Source organism: Puntigrus tetrazona, chromosome 14 (assembly GCF_018831695.1).
Source record: "Puntigrus tetrazona isolate hp1 chromosome 14, ASM1883169v1, whole genome shotgun sequence".
In the NCBI taxonomy this organism is placed as follows: domain Eukaryota; kingdom Metazoa; phylum Chordata; class Actinopteri; order Cypriniformes; family Cyprinidae; genus Puntigrus; species Puntigrus tetrazona.
In genome coordinates this window covers 19247979-19268694 of record NC_056712.1, presented here as the reverse complement: position 1 = coordinate 19268694, position 20716 = coordinate 19247979, and the positions used below count along the sequence as shown (strand labels likewise).

Sequence of the window (20716 nt, the reverse complement as noted above, 5' to 3'; positions counted from 1 at the left end):
AAAAAAAGTCTGGCAAAGAAGTGTCATCTCATGAATAACAGGAAATTTCGTTTGAAGGGAAAAGAGTTAAAGGTGCCGCATGCAACATTGATAGCAAGTGGCTGAAATTGGTAATGCAGTCTAAATTAAAAATACTGCAGACAGTAGTTTCATTCGCCCCTTCCTAACAAGGGTTGCCAGATTGCCACCACACAACCGTAGCATGCGCAGTTAAAAACAGAAAGTGACGACCTGATTTATCGCCGTTTTAATATTCCTCTGGTTATAAACCTCTTTAGATGGTTGCCAAGGCTTTTTGTTATCAGGTAGAATCTGTAATCATTGACCCAGTTCATTCTGCAATATGCTGTGTTTACCATTAACTGGCAACCAGAGGTGTAGAAATATTATTAACCAAACTGGTAGCCGGTGGAGTCAAACAGACCAAAAACAGACATTCCGAACACGAGACACACATTTTAATGCCAAATTACTGCTTATAGCATTTTTTTTTGCAGAAACAATTATGTAAACTAAATTTTCTAAATATCTGCAATATTATAGCAGCTATTTTACGCTTTAATACAGTCCCATGTACATCTTTCACTCGCAACTAGACAATTACTAGAGCTGCTGAAAGACAAGGGAGCTGTTTTTCTGTCAGCAAGCAATAATCTGGCATTAGGACTCATCATTAGTCTGTTGGGAATATGTTTCCGCCGGTAGGAACAGACAGGTGTTGTGCTGACGTATGAGCACCTAATGTTGATCGATGGGTCTGCTTGGCATTGTATGAATGAGTTTCTATATTTGGACTCGCAGGTACAGGCTGCCTCGAAATGCGTCTGTTTTGAACTGCGCTGTGACCATACAGCACAGTATGTAGGTCAAGCAACAAACGAGTCTCAAAAGAGAGAATGATCTTGTTGGCAAAGTGGACAAGGTGGTTTTGAAAGAAGTTACTAAGGCATTGAAGTTACCGCTTCACATCATTTCATTATTTTCATGTTACGTCAGATAGTCGAAAAATAGCTGATATATTCACTTTTTTGTATTCACAATTTTGTATAAATAAGTTAAAAATAAAGCATTAAGCATATTTAAATGCTTCATGTATATTCAGGCAACACATTATAATGAACAGTAGGAAAATTTATATTAATTTAGCTAAAGATCACAGTAGTGTTTCTATTTAAGTTCATTTACGCCCCCCAAAAATCCAATATTAATGAATAATAAATATCTGTGTGTAGTGCATAATAATAAAAATGGAATTCTAGGTCTAGGTTAAATAACATAACATTCTGGTAGCATGGACCAGTTTTTTGAGCTGTTTAAATTGCACACACACACACAGAAATAATAATAATAATGATAATAATAAATGCAAATGTGTGACATTTGTGTTTCAAAGCATGTTTTGGGCCTCGATAAAGACTGCACCAGAAATGAAGCCTGTTATATTTCAGAACTGCATTATGCTCTAAAGTGGTTTAAATATATACAGTGACTAATACATCATTAGCAACACACACACACACACACACACACACACACGGCAAACAAATAAAAACGTTTCCTGAGAATGACGCGTCCATCCGTGAATGCTCCTTCAGACAAATTCATTCAGCCCACCGTATCACGAGAAAGGAAGAAAAAAAAAACTAATGTTGTGACTGGTGTGCACAGAAGAAAGGACTTAGACAGAAACTGCCCAGACTTGCTGGTGCTTTTTTCCTTAGTTCATTACAGGTTGTGAGAAGAACTGGCTGTTTGCAGTTGCATCAAAAGACCCCATAGACCACATGCTCAAATTGTCTATTATATCACTGTGGGATTTCCTCCTTTAACAAAGCATTCTCCCCATGACCTCTCAGCGCCTTTGAACACCAACTCAAGTGTTTCATCTCTGACAGGGAGCTGTGAATGAATGATGAATTGCCCCCGAACAAAGTGCTGTCGTCCAACACAATCAGACTGTTGAAAAGTACTCTCTGCCGACATGTTTACTTTACAGTCAAGGACGTTGCCTCTTCCCAGACCCAAATCTGCAGATAAATGAAGCTTGCATGGCAGCGAGATGCCCAGGCGTTGTGTGCTGGACTGTGAGATTGACGGGCAGCGGGTGGGTGGGCGACTGAAGAGCAGAAACGGGCAGATGGTGGTCTGTTGGGACGTGATTAGGTGGCTTCACAGCAAACTGTCTGCAGGCAGGTGAGTTTAACCCCGCTGGGAAGGCTCAGTCTCACTCGGCTGTTGCAATTAGAAAACTTTGGCCACTTTATGTCCATATCCACCGTTTTAAGATTGTCTACAACAGGGTTCTTTAAACTTATTGAGGCCACGGACCCCCTCAGTTGATAGAAAGAGCAACTGAAATACTATAATACTATATATATATATATTAAATAATTATAATGGGAGTAATCTAATTAAGCCACTCACTTGTTGAGCAGATTGCTTGTAAACTCTTTCTCCAGCATTTTAAAATATTTACATTTTGTTATTTCTGTACGAATATTTGAACATAAAACGTGTCTAAAGGAAGAACAGGGCCTCTGCTTTTATTCAAGCCAACAAAAAGTTTTATGATGGCTTCACACATTGATTTTTTTAATCACATTTCCTAAAAAAGACCACATCCGGATGGGATTCAGAACGAAGATCAAAGTCAATCAAGCTCATCAACGCCTCTAAAACTATTTTCTAGGTTTTCTAGATGTTTTTTGGGTTTGATTTACATGCTGTTTAATACTTTTCGCATTTGCTTCTGTTACATTCAGACCGCGATTTCTCCTTCCCCTTCTTCAATACTTTGTTTTAGAGATCTGTAATAGCACCCCGGCATGAAAACACGGAAAATACTGTCAATGATGGAGAAAGAGTTCATCGCTGAAGAGTTTAAACTCATTTAGCTCTGCAATAGTCCGGATAAACTCGCGGACAGCGTGGTTCAGATGCTGATAGAAAATCTGCTATGGAAAGAGGGCAGCTCGGCCCACATGCTGGAAGGACTTATGGGACTGGAAAGCGGACAGCTGTCAGTTATCTGAGGTCTCGGCCCATGCCAGGCCAGGCTGTCTCCGCTCTCCAAGAAACGCTCAAATACCAAACATCTCAGATGACCACTGAACAACCAGCCATTGAGTGCCGAAGGAAAAATTCATCTCATCCAAGAGCTTACTGTCTTGGTTTTGTCAAGCCGCGTTATGAATATTTACCTCTAAGTCTTAGAGTTGCGTTTTCTGGTCAAAAAGAAAAAGCGTCCTAAGCCAAAGAGGCTAAGGCTTTGCGGCTCGCTTTCACGTATTGCTCATTAAACCCATTAATGAAATAAGCGTCCTCGGTGGTGATCTTAAATAAAACCACAAACAACCTGAAAACACGCAAGTCATGCAGTCAAGCTGTCGTGGGACCTTGAGGTGCTGGCTTTTCTTCCAAAACAGAGTTCTTCTTAGAAACAGACATGAGTAAACACTACACTTATTGTTGCACTGATTCAATTGAATTAGAGGTTCAACAACAAAACGACAAATAGAACAGAAATAGAAAGCAGATTTTAATGCTTTCTAAATAAATAAAATGAATGCTTACCAATAGGAAACTCGCCGCCACTGGTGAGACGTTCTGGGCCGCGTTTGCCAAAAGCATCGTCTCCCACAAGAATATCTCTGGAACTGAACCACACAGGGCCTTAGAAATGAACACGCCATAGGGAACATTTGCTAAGACCCAGTATCTAACAGAGATAAAATTAAGACATGTATTATTTTTTGACTGCAACGTTAGATGAAAATGCAAACTTCGAAGAAAAAACGACCTTTTCTCCAGTTTTGAATGATCGCCATTCCCAGATGGAAAAAGGACACTTACATAATATGCACTATTTTTCACATTATTTTTGTACTTAATTTTTAAATAAACTGTAAATCATCTAATGGGTCACGTCTAATCATGAATGTGAACTGAAATGCGATTTGAACATACTATCTTTTTATATCAAAAAATAGATTGAGTAATAGGTGAGTAATTTATTTATTTTTAAAGAAAGTACTGTATGTTAAAAAGTGCATTTTATTTCATATAAATGCTCTCCCAAAATCTGACCGGTTAATCACAATGCTGTTCCAGGATCAACAAAGATGTAAAACTTGGTAAAATCGGGTTCTGCAAACATGACAGTAGGGTATGAATATTTTAGTACATTAAGTACAAAATTATGGAAGTGCACTTTTTTGTCTTTCTTCTGGGTTGGCAAGTAACAAAGGTGTCTCTGTGCAAATAACATAATAATCCTGTTATGTTTCTGAATGGTGACATTTGATGTTTTTGATATTTCACCCAAAAAATTTGAGCCGGTGTCTCCTGGAGACGGTCATGCTGAACAAGAACGATACATTTCCTGATGCACAAAGTTTCTGTCAAAATAAAGCAATAGGTACAAAAATGCTTGTGTCTCAAATATGTTCTTTTTGACATATTGCACAACGTTCTGGTGCGAGGCTGCCCGGCCAGTTGGGTACCATCTGTTTGCTATCTCAGCCTGATTATAACCAGCTGTGTGGTGGGAACTTTCTTCACACGGTGTCACGCTCTCTGTCAATGCCATATTTCACTATCACATCCCGTACTGTCAAGATACCATCTCCTTATGAATCATAATTCCTATGAATGCCCACACGGAAAACGGCTGGAGACACGTCATTGATTTGAACTCAAAAATCCAACTCGAGTACCTCAAATAAAATGAACGGGAATTTCTGAATGATACCTTCGCGTCTTACTTTATTCTGTGGAAAACACAAAAGGAGAAAAAAGAAGTTAAGAATGCACCTGTGACTTTTTCAAGACTTCGAAAGCTCACGAAAACACATCAGAAGAGTGATTTATAGGATGGTGCACTGACTTTGAAGTCTTCCGAAGCGATGCTGTAGCTTTATATGAAACACGACTCACATTTAATCCATCATTCATTCAGTTTTTTTGAAATGCACCATTGCAAAGTCACGCGGCTCAAAATCAACTGATATCTGATTCACGAGTGACTCGTTCGTTCGAGCCGAATCTAACATATTCCACAGAAAGTCACGCAGGTTTGAAAGGATATGAGCGCGAGTAAATGATGACAGGATTGTCATTTTTGGCTGAACTATTCCTTGAAGTATTTCCATTCATTTCCTGCATCTGTGTTTGAATTCCGTGGTAATTTCCTCCCGTCTTCTTCCTCAGGAGCCCTTTCTCTGCACGACCACAACGTGTGGCTAATTCTGAGGAATTGCAAGTATTATAATAAGTTGACATGCCCCAGCGGTTTTACCTCTCCATCCTCTCTTATAGGAGGAAGAGCCACATGTTAGGGAACCAGGGTTAAGAGGCAAGCTACTGAACATAATGACTGAGCACTTGAAAGGATTTGAATGGCATGAAAGAGGCACAGATCCGTCCTTTTATAAACACAGATTCTCACGGGGACTAGACTTATGGAGAGATTAGCCCTTTCAATAAACAAGTGGATGTATCAAGCTGCAAACCCGGAGCAGCTGGGCATTACTGCGCCATTGTCCCGGGTAATCTGGGATGCTCGCCATTTAATCTGAATGCTATTAAATCTCTCTTTTCCTGTGGATTACTAAGAGAGATAATAGAGCTAGTAGGTCGTCCTGACCTTCACATTAACTGTGAGTCCCTCCGAGTGTCTTCAAGTCTTCACATTTTCAGAAGCCCTAATATCCCATGAAATCGACAGCGGGGTTGGTGGCTTTTATTCCGTGTCTTTTTAGCTTTGAGGTCATCTGTAGCGTGCTGGAAAAGTTATATTTATAATTTATAGTCTTTCTTTTCTGGAAAGCAGAATTACTTCTCGTTTCGCTTTGATTTCATTTGTCATTTTTAACACGATCCTGACAATCCACTTGGCACCAACTACTTTCTATTAGCGATATCAAAAAGAAAGTGTACAGCTAAAGTTATCGGCTACTTACAAATATAAAAGGATATTTTAATACATGCACGTATTAAACTCTCAGCAGACAAATAAACGATTAAGCAGTATTTCAGCAAAAGTCAAAGATTTCTGTCATTGTCGTGTTATTCTTGTGTGTGTGTGTGTGGTTGTGATATCTCACCTTACTGGTCGACATGGTACCTCTGGCTTTTAAATGCATTTAGACAGATTGTCAACAAATGCATGCGTACAGCCTCCAGGGAATGATAGTTATATTTACGACAGTGAATTGCCCTCACATAACTGTAGAGGGCTCCAAAGAGGCAAAAAAAAGAAAAAAAAACTGTAAAAAATCATTCCGCCGATCTCCGGGTCTGGCGCTAGCACTTTTAGCATAGCTTAGCATAGATCATTGAATCTGATTAGACCAGTAGCATCCCGTCGGGCTCAGTACACGATACTACAAAACGACAAAAGAGTCAAGTTTTAAATAACATTTGGTATAACTTTGGTCAGTGTTAAACAAGATGCTTCTGCACCAACTTTCAAAGCGGAGAGTGGACTTATCGCAGCGTTTTTACTTAAAAACCATTTTTAGCCGGTGAAAACACTAGCGTTCTGATAAATTCGGCCGGTTGCGTGCCTATATAAACGAAGAAGCCACTTCGTGAACGAATCAGTGATGCGAACGATTCAGCTGAACGATTCGCTGATAAATATAATCGCCTGTCGCCACCTACTGGCGTAATGTTGTAACCTGCAGGTACACTCGAAATATCCGCTAAAGCGCAGACCTACAGGCTCTCCGTAACGAACAAACACAACGGTGTGACACGAACAATGAACATTCAGAGACATTAAGAGTATGGAAGGCCGTTTGGAAGGCCATATCGATATAATACAAAGTGCAAGGCCGCTGGGGCAAATAAGAGCGAGCAAAAACTCACTGAGTGCACCCTTAAGGGAAAAGGATCAGGATGCAGTTATTCGAAGACGACGGGTCATACAGGTTTTGTGGTCTATGCATATCAATGTTCAGCAAAAATCATCCTAATTTTAATTAAAATGATCAACTTTATCCCTGCACCATCCCCTCAATGCCCGCCGGAGACGTTCAGACTCTCAGCAAACCGGCCTATAGCTTCACCTAGTGGACAAAACACGTAAATACATCTTTTCACGCACACTCTTAACAAACTTTCTTCTTTAGCATCTACTGCATGGTTCCTCGAAGAACATCCATAGGACCTTTCCTTTCCACAAAACGTTCTTCGCAGTGGAAAAATATTTATTAGATTAACACTAAGAAGAAAATCATTCTTCAAATCCTTCAATTCAGCTAAAATACATAAGAAAAACACAACTCTTGACATGATTTTGCTATCGCTGAGCTGTTTTCAGGCCTGAATTGAGCCTGCCTAGGTTTAAGATAAATATTAATACACAAATCCAATATAATCCATATGTAATTATATAACCTGTTGATAATAATCTAGAAATATATAAAAAGTTAATTTGTAAAAACTGTTTTTAACTATTTCATTGCGCGTTCCAATTAATCTCAAACTGCAGTTGGGTTATTTTGATAAGGTTACAAAATAAGTTAAAAGACAGCTAACTAAACATAAAATAATAAAAGCATAACATAGCAAAAAATGTCTGTTAAATATGTTGACATTTATTGATATCTTAATGTTCTAACATTTTATTTATGTAACGTAGTGGTAATATAAAGGCCTTTCACTGCATGATATGACGTGGACAGGTACGTAACAAATAAAACTGTAATTTGTAAAGTTTACGTAATTATTATATTACTGACATATAGGAACAAATATACAGCATAGACATAATTACTGATTGCAGAAATATGGCATTGAAATTTCAGATGTACTTAATGAAAAAGAATATATATAATATAAAATTAATATATATATATATATATATATATATATATATATATATATATATATATATATATATATATATATATATATATATATATATATATATATATATATATATATATATATATATATATATATATATATATATATATATATATATATATATATATATATATATTTATATATATATATATATATATATATATATATATAATATATATATATATTAATTTATATATATTATATATATATTAATTTATATATATATATATATATATATATATATATATATATATATATATATATATAAATTAAAATTATAAATTAAATATAAATATAAATACATAAAAAATAACACAGTGTTTACTCTTTAAAGAAGTAAACCAGCATTATCTCTGAATATAAAAATGCGATATAGAACTGAGAAAGTAATTTTAATATAGAAAAAAATAAAACAACATACACACAACACACCATATGTCCCTGGCTTTTGCTGATCCGGATACTGGAGCATATAAACATTACTGTACATTTGACGAATATGCAAGAAAATAATCCTTATTAAAAAAAGTCCCCCCCCTCCAAAAAAAAAAAAAAAAATCACAAAAAATCCAACCAAGTATTTCATTACAAGTTTAATTCAACATTCACTGTAAGTTAATCATCACTCTCTAATTTATATTTAACAAAACATTATTAGAAAACGCACCGTGTAACAACCAGCCTTCTGATTAGAGGTGCTAACATGACATTGTTCACTGGGTATTCCTACAGAATATTCATTAACACTGATTAGCTTTTCCTTGGGAATATCTAAAGACCTCGCTCTCTCCGAGTAAGACATCTGAGTGTTACATCTGAAAAATTAAACGAAAACAAAAAGGGTACACACGAAACAATACAGTAGTAATGGGTGTAATATATTTGCATTTAATATTTTAGTAAAGGACGGTTATGACGGAATACTACGTCAGCATGAAGTGCTTTGCACCAGAGACACGGTCACTTGTTTCACCCACCGACGCGTTTGGATCTCAACTGTACAAGGTAAAACAGCTAGAGAGCGTTTAACTATCATAGTCACTACAATAGCTTTACTGCCTGACAAGTTCACATTTAACTTTTCCATGCAGTCATGCAAAAAAAAAAAAATTCACTCCGATGAGTTGCAGCTTGTAAACCAGAGCCACGCTGATGAGCAACAACCAAAGTACAAAATATCAGCCCGTTCCCGTCCTTGAAATCCGCAGGTGAGCTCTCCGAGGTCCGTTAGGAAGCAGTTCATTCGGAGCACAGGAAGTCGGCTCACCACTTCCTGCGTTAGAGAGTCTAGAGAGTCCACGTCTCGGCTCCTCGCACTTCACAACAGACATGCAATACGCAGAATACCCAATTAATTCTCAGGTTAGGTTGTACATTTATATAGATTTATACACATTTATATAATTCATATATTTTCAGGAATGTTAATCTGAGTGTTTTTGCCCGACGGTACAAAATTACTTTTCATATAAGCAACATCATAAAAGCAGTCTCTTTCTTTAATAAAAAAAAAAACAACATCCCTTAATAAAAATAAGTTCTATTTGTGTTTTGTTTATTTTACAATATATTTTCTTTTTTTTTTTTCCGGCTCTGTCTTCTTCTCCGGGTTCGGGACGAGGGGGGAAGGTTGGCTAATATTACAATGGGCACTTTGTGCAGCCGCACTCCACGGTGGTCTCCATCTCCTCGGAAAAGGAGGATCCGTCGGAGCACTTGAAGCTGACCTTCCGTCTCCGGCTCTTGGTGGGAGCGCAGCACAGGCCCGAGCGGCAGGCGCCGGGACACCGAGAGATTTTACTGGTGGAGGTGCAGTTTTTATGGCCCATATTGCGCTTGAGCAGCTCTCGGACCATCTCTCCTTGGCACGCCGGCTCTGTGAGGAGGAGGAGGAGGAGGACAGGCCATCAGATAAAGCGTTCATGTAAGAGATTAATAAAGGTCAGGTACCGAGCTAAAGATTAGCACTCGTGCATTTAATTGCTGCAATGCAACATTTTTAAAACAGGTTTTGGGTGGAAACGCCATTTTGCATGAAATAAAGTATACGTGGTTTTTTTTATGCATCTGGATTTTATTGCATGAAGCAGTGCCACTCTATTTAGATTTTTAATAATGTTCTTTTTTTAATCAAATGTCAGAAAAAAATTCATAGAAGTCGAACGCTCACCAAGATCAAAATATAGTAAATGGTAATAATGTAATAATATTCTTCCAAAAAAAAAAAATTAACAAATTCAAGTGTTTTTCTGAAACATTTGACACGCATTTTTTGTGCCCATGCAAAGTCTGCATTCATGCAATTGTCATTTACGTCTTTTCTATTGAAATTAGCTATTTTTGCCAGTATCAAAATATCACTGAGATATTATAGAGACATCACTGTATAATTCTTCTCCACACAATGAAGTTTAGTGAAGAAAAATAATTCAAAACGCCGAGTAAATTATTCAGTTTTATTAAAAGATTAAAACGGCATTTAAATGCGTATCTGCAACTTATTAAATTACAATAAGCAAGTGGGTATACATATATTAAATAACATAATATATAAACAACGGGTGATAGAGCAAGGGGTAAAAATTAATTTTTTTTTAAATCCCAGTGCTTCCCGAACCCTAGCCCTGCACATTTTGTATCCACTTTTTTCCTGAAAGCAAGTCTATGGGTGAGGCTTCTGGTTTGTTAGGCTCTACACTAGGCATTAGTGTGTTCATAATTAAGATAATGCACTAAAATAACACGATAGGACACAATAGCTGGACGCGGATGAGACCGGAAGCTATGCCCATAGAATTAGCAGGTGGCGCTCATTTTTGCGTAAGGAAAATGTCTCTATTATCTAAAACACCCGATTCAACGAATCAGCTCCACAGCTGAGACTGCAAGACATGAACTGGACGTGACCGATGAGGGCTGGGGGTCTTGGGAAGCACCGTTAATATAACCTTGCTGCCTGCGGAGCTGCGTCTCACCTGTTTCACAGGACGGCCCGCTGTAGCCAGACTGACAGTGGCAAACCGGCTCTCCGCTCTCCGTCACCCTGCACTCTCCGTGAACACAGCGCAGGCCCTTGCAGACGGACGGCTCTTCTCTCCGGTCGCAGAACTGACCCGAGTATCCTTCCTCACAAGAGCAGCTGTACGAGGAGCCCTTCGGCGCACACACACCGCGCACACATCTGCACAGGAAGAGAGACGCCGGCACTACTGTGAGCAGGGCTGGGTGACGCGGCCAACAAATGATCACCGTAAGATTTTATCATAGCGGTCGAGATCAATCATTTACACGGTAATCGTCAAATCTTTATTTGTTAATAATAAAAACACCATGATATATTTTAAGTGCACCCATTGTGGATTTTGTAAAATGACCTTTCATGCACTAAGTGAACAAAAACATCCTGCAATGTTTTCAATGTTGTAAGTGTTTTGTGTTCCTGATAACATAATTATTTTTGTGTCTCCTAGAAACGCACATTTGATGGAAGCAGCTTGCAAATGCAAATTTTTGTGCAAAGTGAAATTTAAAGTGCCCCTATTATAGATTTTAGAAAATGAGCTTGAATATATCCTGCAGTGTTTTAAATCTGAAAGTGCACGGTGTGTAAAGAGTCGACTCTGAATCATTGAATCAGTCCCAAGCCGCTTCGTGTTGACCTTAACATGAATCATTATCGTATCGTCCGCCCACTTGTTGGTCTGAATGAAAATTAAAATTCATTCTTCACCATTTTGTGCTGCTTTTGAAGCTTTTGAAAGCTCGCGAACACTGCTTTAAAGGAATCGACCGATCACCGGAAAAATGAATTGTTGAATGAATCGTTTTTTGGAGTCGTTGAACAAATAAAGTAAAAATAAATGCATATTCTTAGAACATGGAAGTGTTTTTCGCATGCACGGGACTCCCAAAACCAAATATATCCACCTTTCATAACCCACAGTATCTATCGTTTTATCAATCATTGGTCATAGTAGTATACATTTAACCAGTTAAAACCACCCATACAGCACTTAAATACCATGGTAAAAATATAACTATATGATTTTTAGGCAGTTGTATGAAGAACAGCAGACAATCACAGTACTGTAATTATACTCCATTACTCATTTGATACATGTCTAAATGAATCATATAACAAAGTTCAATATAACAGATTTCTGCCACCATACCAAAGTGCAGTTTCTACATTAAGGCATTTCTACATTAGTGTTTCTTCTGTTTCAATTGGCTTTAAAAACCACTGAGCCATGCGTGTTGTTCGCTGAGACTCATCTGCTCTAGTGAGCTCGTTAAACTTTGATCTTTTTGTATCATTTTCAAATTGTACGACGTCCGTACCTGCTGCTCTGACAGGGGCTCTGGGAGCTGGTCTCTTCACACAGCGGGCCGCTGCTGCCGCTGGGACACTCGCAGCTCACTCCTGCCTCTCCTCTCTGCCTGCAGGCCCCGTGAGCGCAGACGCCGCAGGAGTGACAGCCCGGCAAGATGCCCTCCAGCCCCGCCAGCCCCCCGCCGAGGTCCTGGAGCTCCCCGTTGAGCCGGACATCGTGAATGCAGCCGTTAAAGGACTGGAACGGACGGTCTGGACCCGGCCGCAGACCTGCGGTGTCGATCAGAGCGGGCACACCTGCGACACCAACCACGGGCAAACATTAGCACGCGTGCATTTACTGATGCATTTAGTCATTTAGCAAAAGAGCAATGCTACAACGAGTCTCAGTTAGCTTTCCCTTCTCTTTGGAGCGTTACGAGTTGTTAATGCACACATAAGATCCCTAAAGCTGCGAAGATTACAGTTTCAAAACCAGAGATGTTCTTTTTTGAAGTTACGACCTAAAATGGCTCTTTAAATGCGCCCCCTTTCCTACGTCACGGCGTGGGTTTATGCAAATGTTTACGCAATGAAAGAAGGCGGAGCTATCAATCTCGCTCTAGCGTCGCTGCAGGCGCCATGTTCTGGAGACGCTGCGGGTCATTGTGAAAGTGAATCTACTATAACACAGCACACGTAACAAGTGTAATATTATATAATAAAGGAAAAGAAAAATAAGAGTAATCTAGTCTTAGAGGCCTTTCTTTGCTTTTGTTAACTATAATAAATCAAAAGAAAACAAATAGAATACAAAACGAATAGAGAAGCAGTTAGTAAATGAATAGAATGCAAGTCTAAAAGTGTTTTTCTTCTTTTTTTAAAGAACAGACTTAAAATAGGGACAAATAAAGATAGAAGAGATGTGTTTTTACTCGATTCTTGAAGACGACTAAGGTCATTTCACCAGGATGCAACGTTTAATTGAAATTGAAGTGAAGTGCCTCTTGGGACGGCATCAGGAGAAAATGCATTTACAGAACATAAATATTGATCAAAGATGTAATTTTATTGTGAATGTAATCTCTGGTGGTCACGGAGCCCACTTATTTCGTGTTTGGTTCAAACACTTGGACGGCATCTCAAAACAAGTCATATTTAATACTTTGAAAAGTGTTTTTGCTGCTTACCGCCTATGTAGAGCTGTGTGTTGTGGTCCACAGCCAGAGGACGGGGGAGTTTGCCCAGGCTTTTCGGTGCCCCTTTATCTACCACCAAACTCAGCGTCTGATTCTGGATCAGTACCTCCACCGTGTGAAAGAGACCATCATTCACCGACTCCACACTGCAACAGAGCAGAAGACAACGAAGATTAAATACATTTGCTGTATATATGAATGATAGCTATCTTAAATAAACTATTTTTTTAAAGAAGCGGTGTCAGCACACTTGAGAGTAAATACGAGACAAATCAATGAAAGAAAAGATTTGTTTAATGTTTTTGTTTAAGGAAAAAAGTCTCGCTTTTCTCGGCTTTACAGACAAGGCTTAAGCTCTAATCCTAGACTAAATGCAAATCTGAGCTGTTTCAAAACAGCTTTTTTTTTTTTTGTCGTAGGATGCACACCAGTGACGTGTTTCTCAGTTTCTAAGACGTGTTTACAAAACAATCATCATCTAAATGTCCTAATTGAATTATGGCCTAATCCTGACTTAGGCTAAACCCTGTTTGTGAAACCGGGCCATAGACTCCATGCAATTAGTAAAACATTTCAAATAACCATTTTCTGTGTGAAGAGATTTTCACATAAAATGCATTACTCCAGTCTTCAATGTCACAAAAAACCTTTAATAAACGCATCTTAAAATAAGATGCAAGATAGCAATTTCTGTGTTTTTAAGCTTTTAATTTTTGTGTAATTAAGCTCTTATTTAGTCAAATTTTGCGGTGTGAAAATATTTAACCTGGTGTATTTTGGATGCATAAAATGCTAGCTATAAAACGACTTAATGACTGTTTGAACTGATCGTATCATGTCACCAGCGGGGTCATTTAACTTCTGAAAGCAACATTTTAAGCCCAAATGAAAAGCCTGAATGTGCAATACAGAATATCTCCCCGCCGTCTGAAAATGCCATGGTTTCCACATTAGACTCCGTCAGGTGTATTTCCAGTGAGTTTGGCACCAATGTGGAGAGAGCTCATGTTGTGGGAAAAGGAGAGCTTGTGTTGGCCATGAGTTCACTCTTTCTTTGAGTTAGCACGCTCAAATCACATCCTGCTGAGCTTGGCACCGTGTCTGCGTGAACTCCTGAGAGCGATTCTGTTTCACACGCTCATTTTTTAACCATTGAAGAGTGCCGCTTGTTCCCGGGTTTCACGAAACCTCCACGAAACATGTCATAGACTACGAGAGCGTGCTCCGACCGGCACAGCTGGATTTTTTCGCCTGTTTCCTCCTCAGTGTTTTACGATGCGGTGCATGTCGCGCTCTGTTTGGCCCAGTTTCTGCTGACTTCGAGGACCGTATTTTGCTTAAAGGTGAGATTTAGGGTTATGAACTGATCGGTAGCCCCTGAACTTTGAGAACGTGGACTGCTCAGGCTACAGAAAGCCCAGTTTTGTATTGTAGCAGTTATTGCTGGATGGAGCACAAGCAGTTACAGACAGCTAGAGACAGTGGTTTGGCAAAGAAGCACGGAGACCAACAGAGAGAGAAGAGAAGGGGGCGCGAGAAATGATATTGTGGCGAGAACAGTATATCTTAATCCCCACCTCAACTTAAAACAAGGTTTTCGTCTTTTTCTGTTTTCGACAAAAAAAAGAGAAAAGAAAATAATACCTTACATATACAACAAAACACAATAAAACACACACATACATTATATATATATATATATATATATATATATATATATATATATATATATATATATTTTTATATATATATATATATTTTATTTTATATATATATATATATATATATATATATATATATAATAAAAAAATTATATATATACATAGTACATATATATATATATATATATATATATATATATATATATATATATATATATGTACTATGTATATATGTATATGTTTATGTATTGCATCTTTATAAATACACACACATATATACACATGCATGTGTGTGTGTTTATAAATGTGTAATATATATATATATATATATATATATATATATATATATATATATATATATATATATATATATTTTTTTTTTTTTACATTAACTACAATGACAAAAACAATGACAACAACAGAGCATTGCCAGCACAAATACATTAAGCAAACAAACAGTCTAGCATTAAAATGAGCTCATTTTTGCGGGTAGGCAGCTAGTATTTGCGCTGGCCCACAATGCTATTTTCCATTGCTGAAATGCTGAGGCCATAGGTGCGGATAGAGATCAGTGTCCCCAGATATAGGGGGGTACGGTTCATGGAGGTCTTGGCTGAACAAAGACCCAACACAGGCGCACGTGTGGTTTGCATTACAGACCCATAATTCAATTCCTGTTTCAAAATAGGCTTTTGCAACAAACACTACAGTCCGCGGGCTGAGACCCCCCAAACATCTCAAGCCCATTCATTTGATACATCAGTACCACCATAGATGAACGGCTTTATTATAATATGAGGACATTTTCATCCACTGTCTCTGGTTTTGACAGCCGTCTTTTATTACGAGGGCCTACACGCCAGCCGGGATAGGAAATGGGAATATTTTGCGGAAAAGGTGGTAAGAGTGGGAATGTAAAAGAACAAAGGGGAAGATTCTATTACGAGAACGAAAACATTCTTAATCAGAGCATAAATCTCACCACGGGGGGGACAGAAGTCATGGTTTGGAGCTGACAAAATGTATGCAGTGAGGCTCCAGCACCACTAGGGGGCCCCAGAGATCAAGATCTAGCCTAGCGCTCGCAACTATCGGCCTTTTGTTCATGTTCTGACAGACAGAAAATATCCTGAGGCCATAATATTTTTAGTACGGGGGGGTTGAGAAGGTGGAGTGTCTTTGATGTGCGGCTAGCCTACATATTAGCTTCAAGCAGCCCATTATGGAGCTCAATAAAAACAAACAGTAACCCGTGGAAGATTTCAGCAACCTCATGTCACCCCTCTCGCACGAGGGGAAGTCAATTTCCTGTCAGCTGAAAATAAAATACTCTGTTTTTCCTCGAGCAAAACCACAGTATAAATGACACATAACACAAAGTTAGGAACTATTACCGGCTCCTTCATCTCGGAGAGTTATCTAGATCAGAAAAGCTGTAGACATATTTACATATTCCAGATTCAATTACGCGGCGCTATCATTTGCTTACACGAGCTCAGAGTAACGGACTGCAGCTGTGAAGTCAATTACGCCCTATGGAAGGTGAATTGCTAAACAAGGTTACATTGCATTTGATATATCATTGGGTGGAACCAAGTAACGTTAGCTTTACTCTACAGATTGACTGAAGTTAAGCAGGTAGCATTTAAAACGGACCAGGGTGGATTTTCTGCGTTATTGCACTTGTAACACTTTTATAGGAAAGGATGAAGAATCAGAAAAATTACTCAAGTTCTATCATTAAATAATGCTTCATTTTGATCAATCGTATCTTGACTGACTGATGTAAGACCCAATAAAACTGTGTGTGAACCGTTAGCATTAGCATCCCTCAGCTTTTACAGTCGCACTTAGCCAAGCCGGACTTAGCACGCCACAATCATTTAATCTTCTCAAACCCAACGAACTTACTACACGTCCAGTCACGGTTCAGGCTGAATTACCACCGCTTCCCCCCCCATCCAAACATTCTGCTCGAACAGGAACTCGGCGCTAATCTCGGGCGAAACGAAAACAGGCCGTAAAAACATACCCTGACCCCTCCTTGTTCACCCTAGTGCTGCTCAGTGTTAAACCCGGCTGACATGCCAAACATTAGCTGCATTTGGAGAGCTGTGGTTAGGCGTGGTGCAGGATGGCGAGTCCACGCTGAGGAGCTGGGTTTAGGGATAGCTGCAATTCTAACGTTCTCATTCAATTTCCTGCGATGTTTCCACAAACCGCCGCTTTTGCCGAGGAACTGCCCACGCCGCTGCTTAAACTAATACTCAGATTAGCGTGACATTTAGTAAAGGGCAGCGCATTAACACGCTGCATGGGCCCGAGCATTCATCTCATGGTAATGAGGCATTGCTTCTAGTTAACAGCCTCCGTCGCTCTCCTCCCAAGTGCATTTATCAGTCTCTCCATCCCTCCCCTCACCGGCACCTTCTGGATCATATTGCAGAGATAAGTGTCCTTCACTCTTCGTCGACTCTCAGTCGCTTTTCATCTCTGCGGGGTCCGATCTGTCTTCTCTCCCTTTCACCATTTCCCTCTTCGTTCCTCGTTTTTCCTGCCGGGGATCTCTCACTGAAGTTCAGCAGGGACGAGGTGTAAGAAGAGCTGAGCGAGACCTGTAGATGGTGTGGGAATCTTGCTCTGATCCTCGCCCCACAGAGTCTTTATGACCCAGTTCCACATTTGAAGTCAAGCACCCGCAGAGAGCCACTGAACCAGACTCGGCTCAGGAATGCTCCAACCACAGCCTCAAAAACTCTAGCTTCCACGGTGGGAAAACCAAAGCAGGGGAGCTGCCCGAACGCTGCACCCACGTCCAAGCGTTGCGGCGTGGGACGGGTTACAATTCGAGCAGCTGGCTCGGTTAGCTCTGGTTACACTTTTTTTATAACTCTAACTACGACATGGAGCACTCTGGAGCACATTCGCCAGACCGGGGGTGTGTCAATGCCAAATCATCTAAATTGAGACGGAAGGACGTGTTCTGTCCTTGTACTTCCTCTCTTTACTTCATTCTTTACCCCAACACAATGGGGTGCAGATATGCCAAAGCCACACAAGCACGATGTCGCTTGGGGAAAAACAAGATAATTAGAGGGTGAGCATGGATCCGTGATTAGCTGTGGGTGCCATGATACGTCTTGGACTTAGCAGGGTCCTGGCAACAAAGCTGACTTCATTTAGTCACACCACTGCATATTAATTCAAACGGGATGTCTAATGCCATTTCATGCGTTCTGACTTGTTTACACTGTTAAAGTGTTGGATTCTGATGCTAAACATGACTCAGAAGAGAGTTGGAAGTATGTTGGAAGCATTTCTACGCCAAAGACACTCCCTCCGGGTTTATATAAGTTTGTTTTTTTTCCAAGCATGGCACTGTATGACATCACAAAGGCTGGAAATCCTTATATGGGCGTTTCTCCCGGAAAAGCACGCAAACATCAATCAGAGGGAGAGCAAGAACACACCCATCAACATGTTACATTTGTTAATTCATTAGGGATTGTTTAAGTCAGTGCATTTTTGTCACGGTTTTATTCACGTCGACGTCACAGCTTGCAGACGATCGCCGAGCAAAAGCTTTATAATGAAAGATGCAATGCTTCCCTAATGATAGTTTTTATGTAACGTCACACTCTTACAGGAATGCCCCCTTGGCGAGCAAAATGAAGCTTTGCTCCACTGACCGCCAGTTATTTTTAAACAGTTTGCATTAAGCAGTAATGTAGTAAATCGCAGATTATTAAAAGGGGAAATTTAGAAATTCAGTTTGCACAGGCAAGCAGTTGAAGCCACAATATAAACGCAACATGGAAGTTTTACGTTAAGTGGTTTACCATAAAAAAACATTATAAGGAAAACACTAAACAACTAAGCTGGATCTTTAGCTATTCAAGTACGCAACTAGTACTAGTAGTTAGCCTAGTAGTTAGCATAGTACATGTACTGCTACATTACATTAAGCTGTGGTGCTCATATAGTGCTCACTCTGCCTGGACCAGTCTGAAAAATACTCTTAGCAGGGTTTAGCTAAATCAACGAATCCATTGGATTTTGGTCATTCCACATTCAAGGAGATAAAAGCTGTATTTCTGTTAACGACATAGAAAGTAGCTGCCTGGTGTATTGCAAAATGGCTACAACTATTCATTTTCTCTTTATCTTCTTCTAAATAAAAGGCAGAATAAGTGTGCTTTAAACGCATGCTTGCAATTACTACTAGAAACGCTGGAATTAAGTGCATGTATCTTCAGTCGGCAAAGACAAGGAATCTGGTTGAAACGTTATTTTTCATGCTGTGACTCCCTCATAGAGCCATCGATCCGGCCCTTGCTGCAGGCAGAAGGGAAGAGTGGCCCTCTGCAGCAGCAATGGGAGGCACTGGATCAATACAAAGTCATCAAGCAGGCAGGCACGACCTGAGCACCCAGCTCACCGCTGTTCACGTCTACTGCCTGCTAAAACAGCTGCCAGTCACAAATGTTCACGCTCTACTTCTGCAGACGCAGATGAAAAAGATGCCAGAGACCCTGATTTACGCCACATACCCGTTCTTAACAGACAAGGACACCGATTTCTATCTCCAAATGCTTTGAAACTGCACGCTGTCATTAGGTTTGCGCGCAGACCGGTTTTAAAAGCTTGAATCTGGGCTCTTGAAACCCATTACAAGGCTTGTGCTCGCTTAATGACATCCGCAGTGACCCACCAGGCCGGAGTCAGGCACCATCTGCGCCAGACTCAACAAGTCTGTTGTCTGCTGAAAGGGCAGGAGGTGAGGGCTAAGAGCTCTGTGTTTATGGGGGCTCCAATGAGCATGGAAATCACGGAGCTGCAGCACAGAAGCTTTCACATGGGAACCTTGCTTCTCTCGCCCCGAGGCAGATTCAAGCAGGTCATGTAAACCCGGGGCTCCTATATGGTTTTATGATGTGCCACGAGCTCACAGGGATTAAACCTTTCTGAAGCAAACTTAGCCGCAAACACTGCTTTTTCACTCTGAACTATTCTGGACGAGAGCAGGGGGCCTCCTTTCGTTTTTTACAGAAGATGAATGAGCGCGTATGTTTGATGTTTTGAAATAATTTAGGGTGGTATATGTCTATTTAGATTATGGCGCTGCAAAAGCGGCTGGCTGTGTGGGTTTATTTACTGTGTAGAACAGAAGTGTGATTGTGTTTGCGGGTCTGTTACAAAACCTGGTGAGCTACAGAGGCAGCCGCCTAAAAGAGCGTTTCCTAACTAAAATGGAACTTCTTAAGTGACTAATTTGGAATGTTCTACATAGGAAACCACAAATAACATTCCTCATGTGAGGTGCACTGTATTGATTCGCAGAATGTTGTAGCTCACAATGCAATGCAATGCAATGAATATACACATTACATACAAACATTGGGTAAAACCATTTTCAATTACATTAAATATTTATTCATTAAATTACGTCTGATTGAGCCGTGCATTATGGGTGTTTTTGGCAAGAGCGTTGTTTTTCTGTTTGCTGATTGCTTAAAAAAATGTCCTTTCTACTGATAAACAGCCAAGTTTTATTGAAAGCCCATTTTGTTAGTGGTGAGTTACCCTTAAAGGGACAACTCTGTAGTCTACCTACCCCTAAAAATTTTGTAGTAGTACTTTAAGGGTAACCCCTTTTTATGGGTAAATAAGGT

General features: G+C 39.7%; 1 protein-coding gene across 1 annotated transcript in view; it reads right to left on the bottom strand.

Annotated features, from left to right (window-relative positions):
* Window positions 1-8450: 8450 nt before the first annotated feature.
* Window positions 8451-20716, bottom strand: part of slit3 (slit homolog 3 (Drosophila)) — a 158652-nt gene continuing 146386 nt past the window's right edge. The window contains exons 33-36 of the mRNA XM_043258066.1: window positions 13375-13529; window positions 12214-12502; window positions 10848-11053; window positions 8451-9748 (exon numbers count right to left, since the gene is read on the bottom strand). Coding sequence (XP_043114001.1) covers window positions 9513-9748; window positions 10848-11053; window positions 12214-12502; window positions 13375-13529 — 886 coding nt within the window. The 3' untranslated portion in view covers window positions 8451-9512. The remainder of the gene's footprint in view (window positions 9749-10847; window positions 11054-12213; window positions 12503-13374; window positions 13530-20716) is intronic.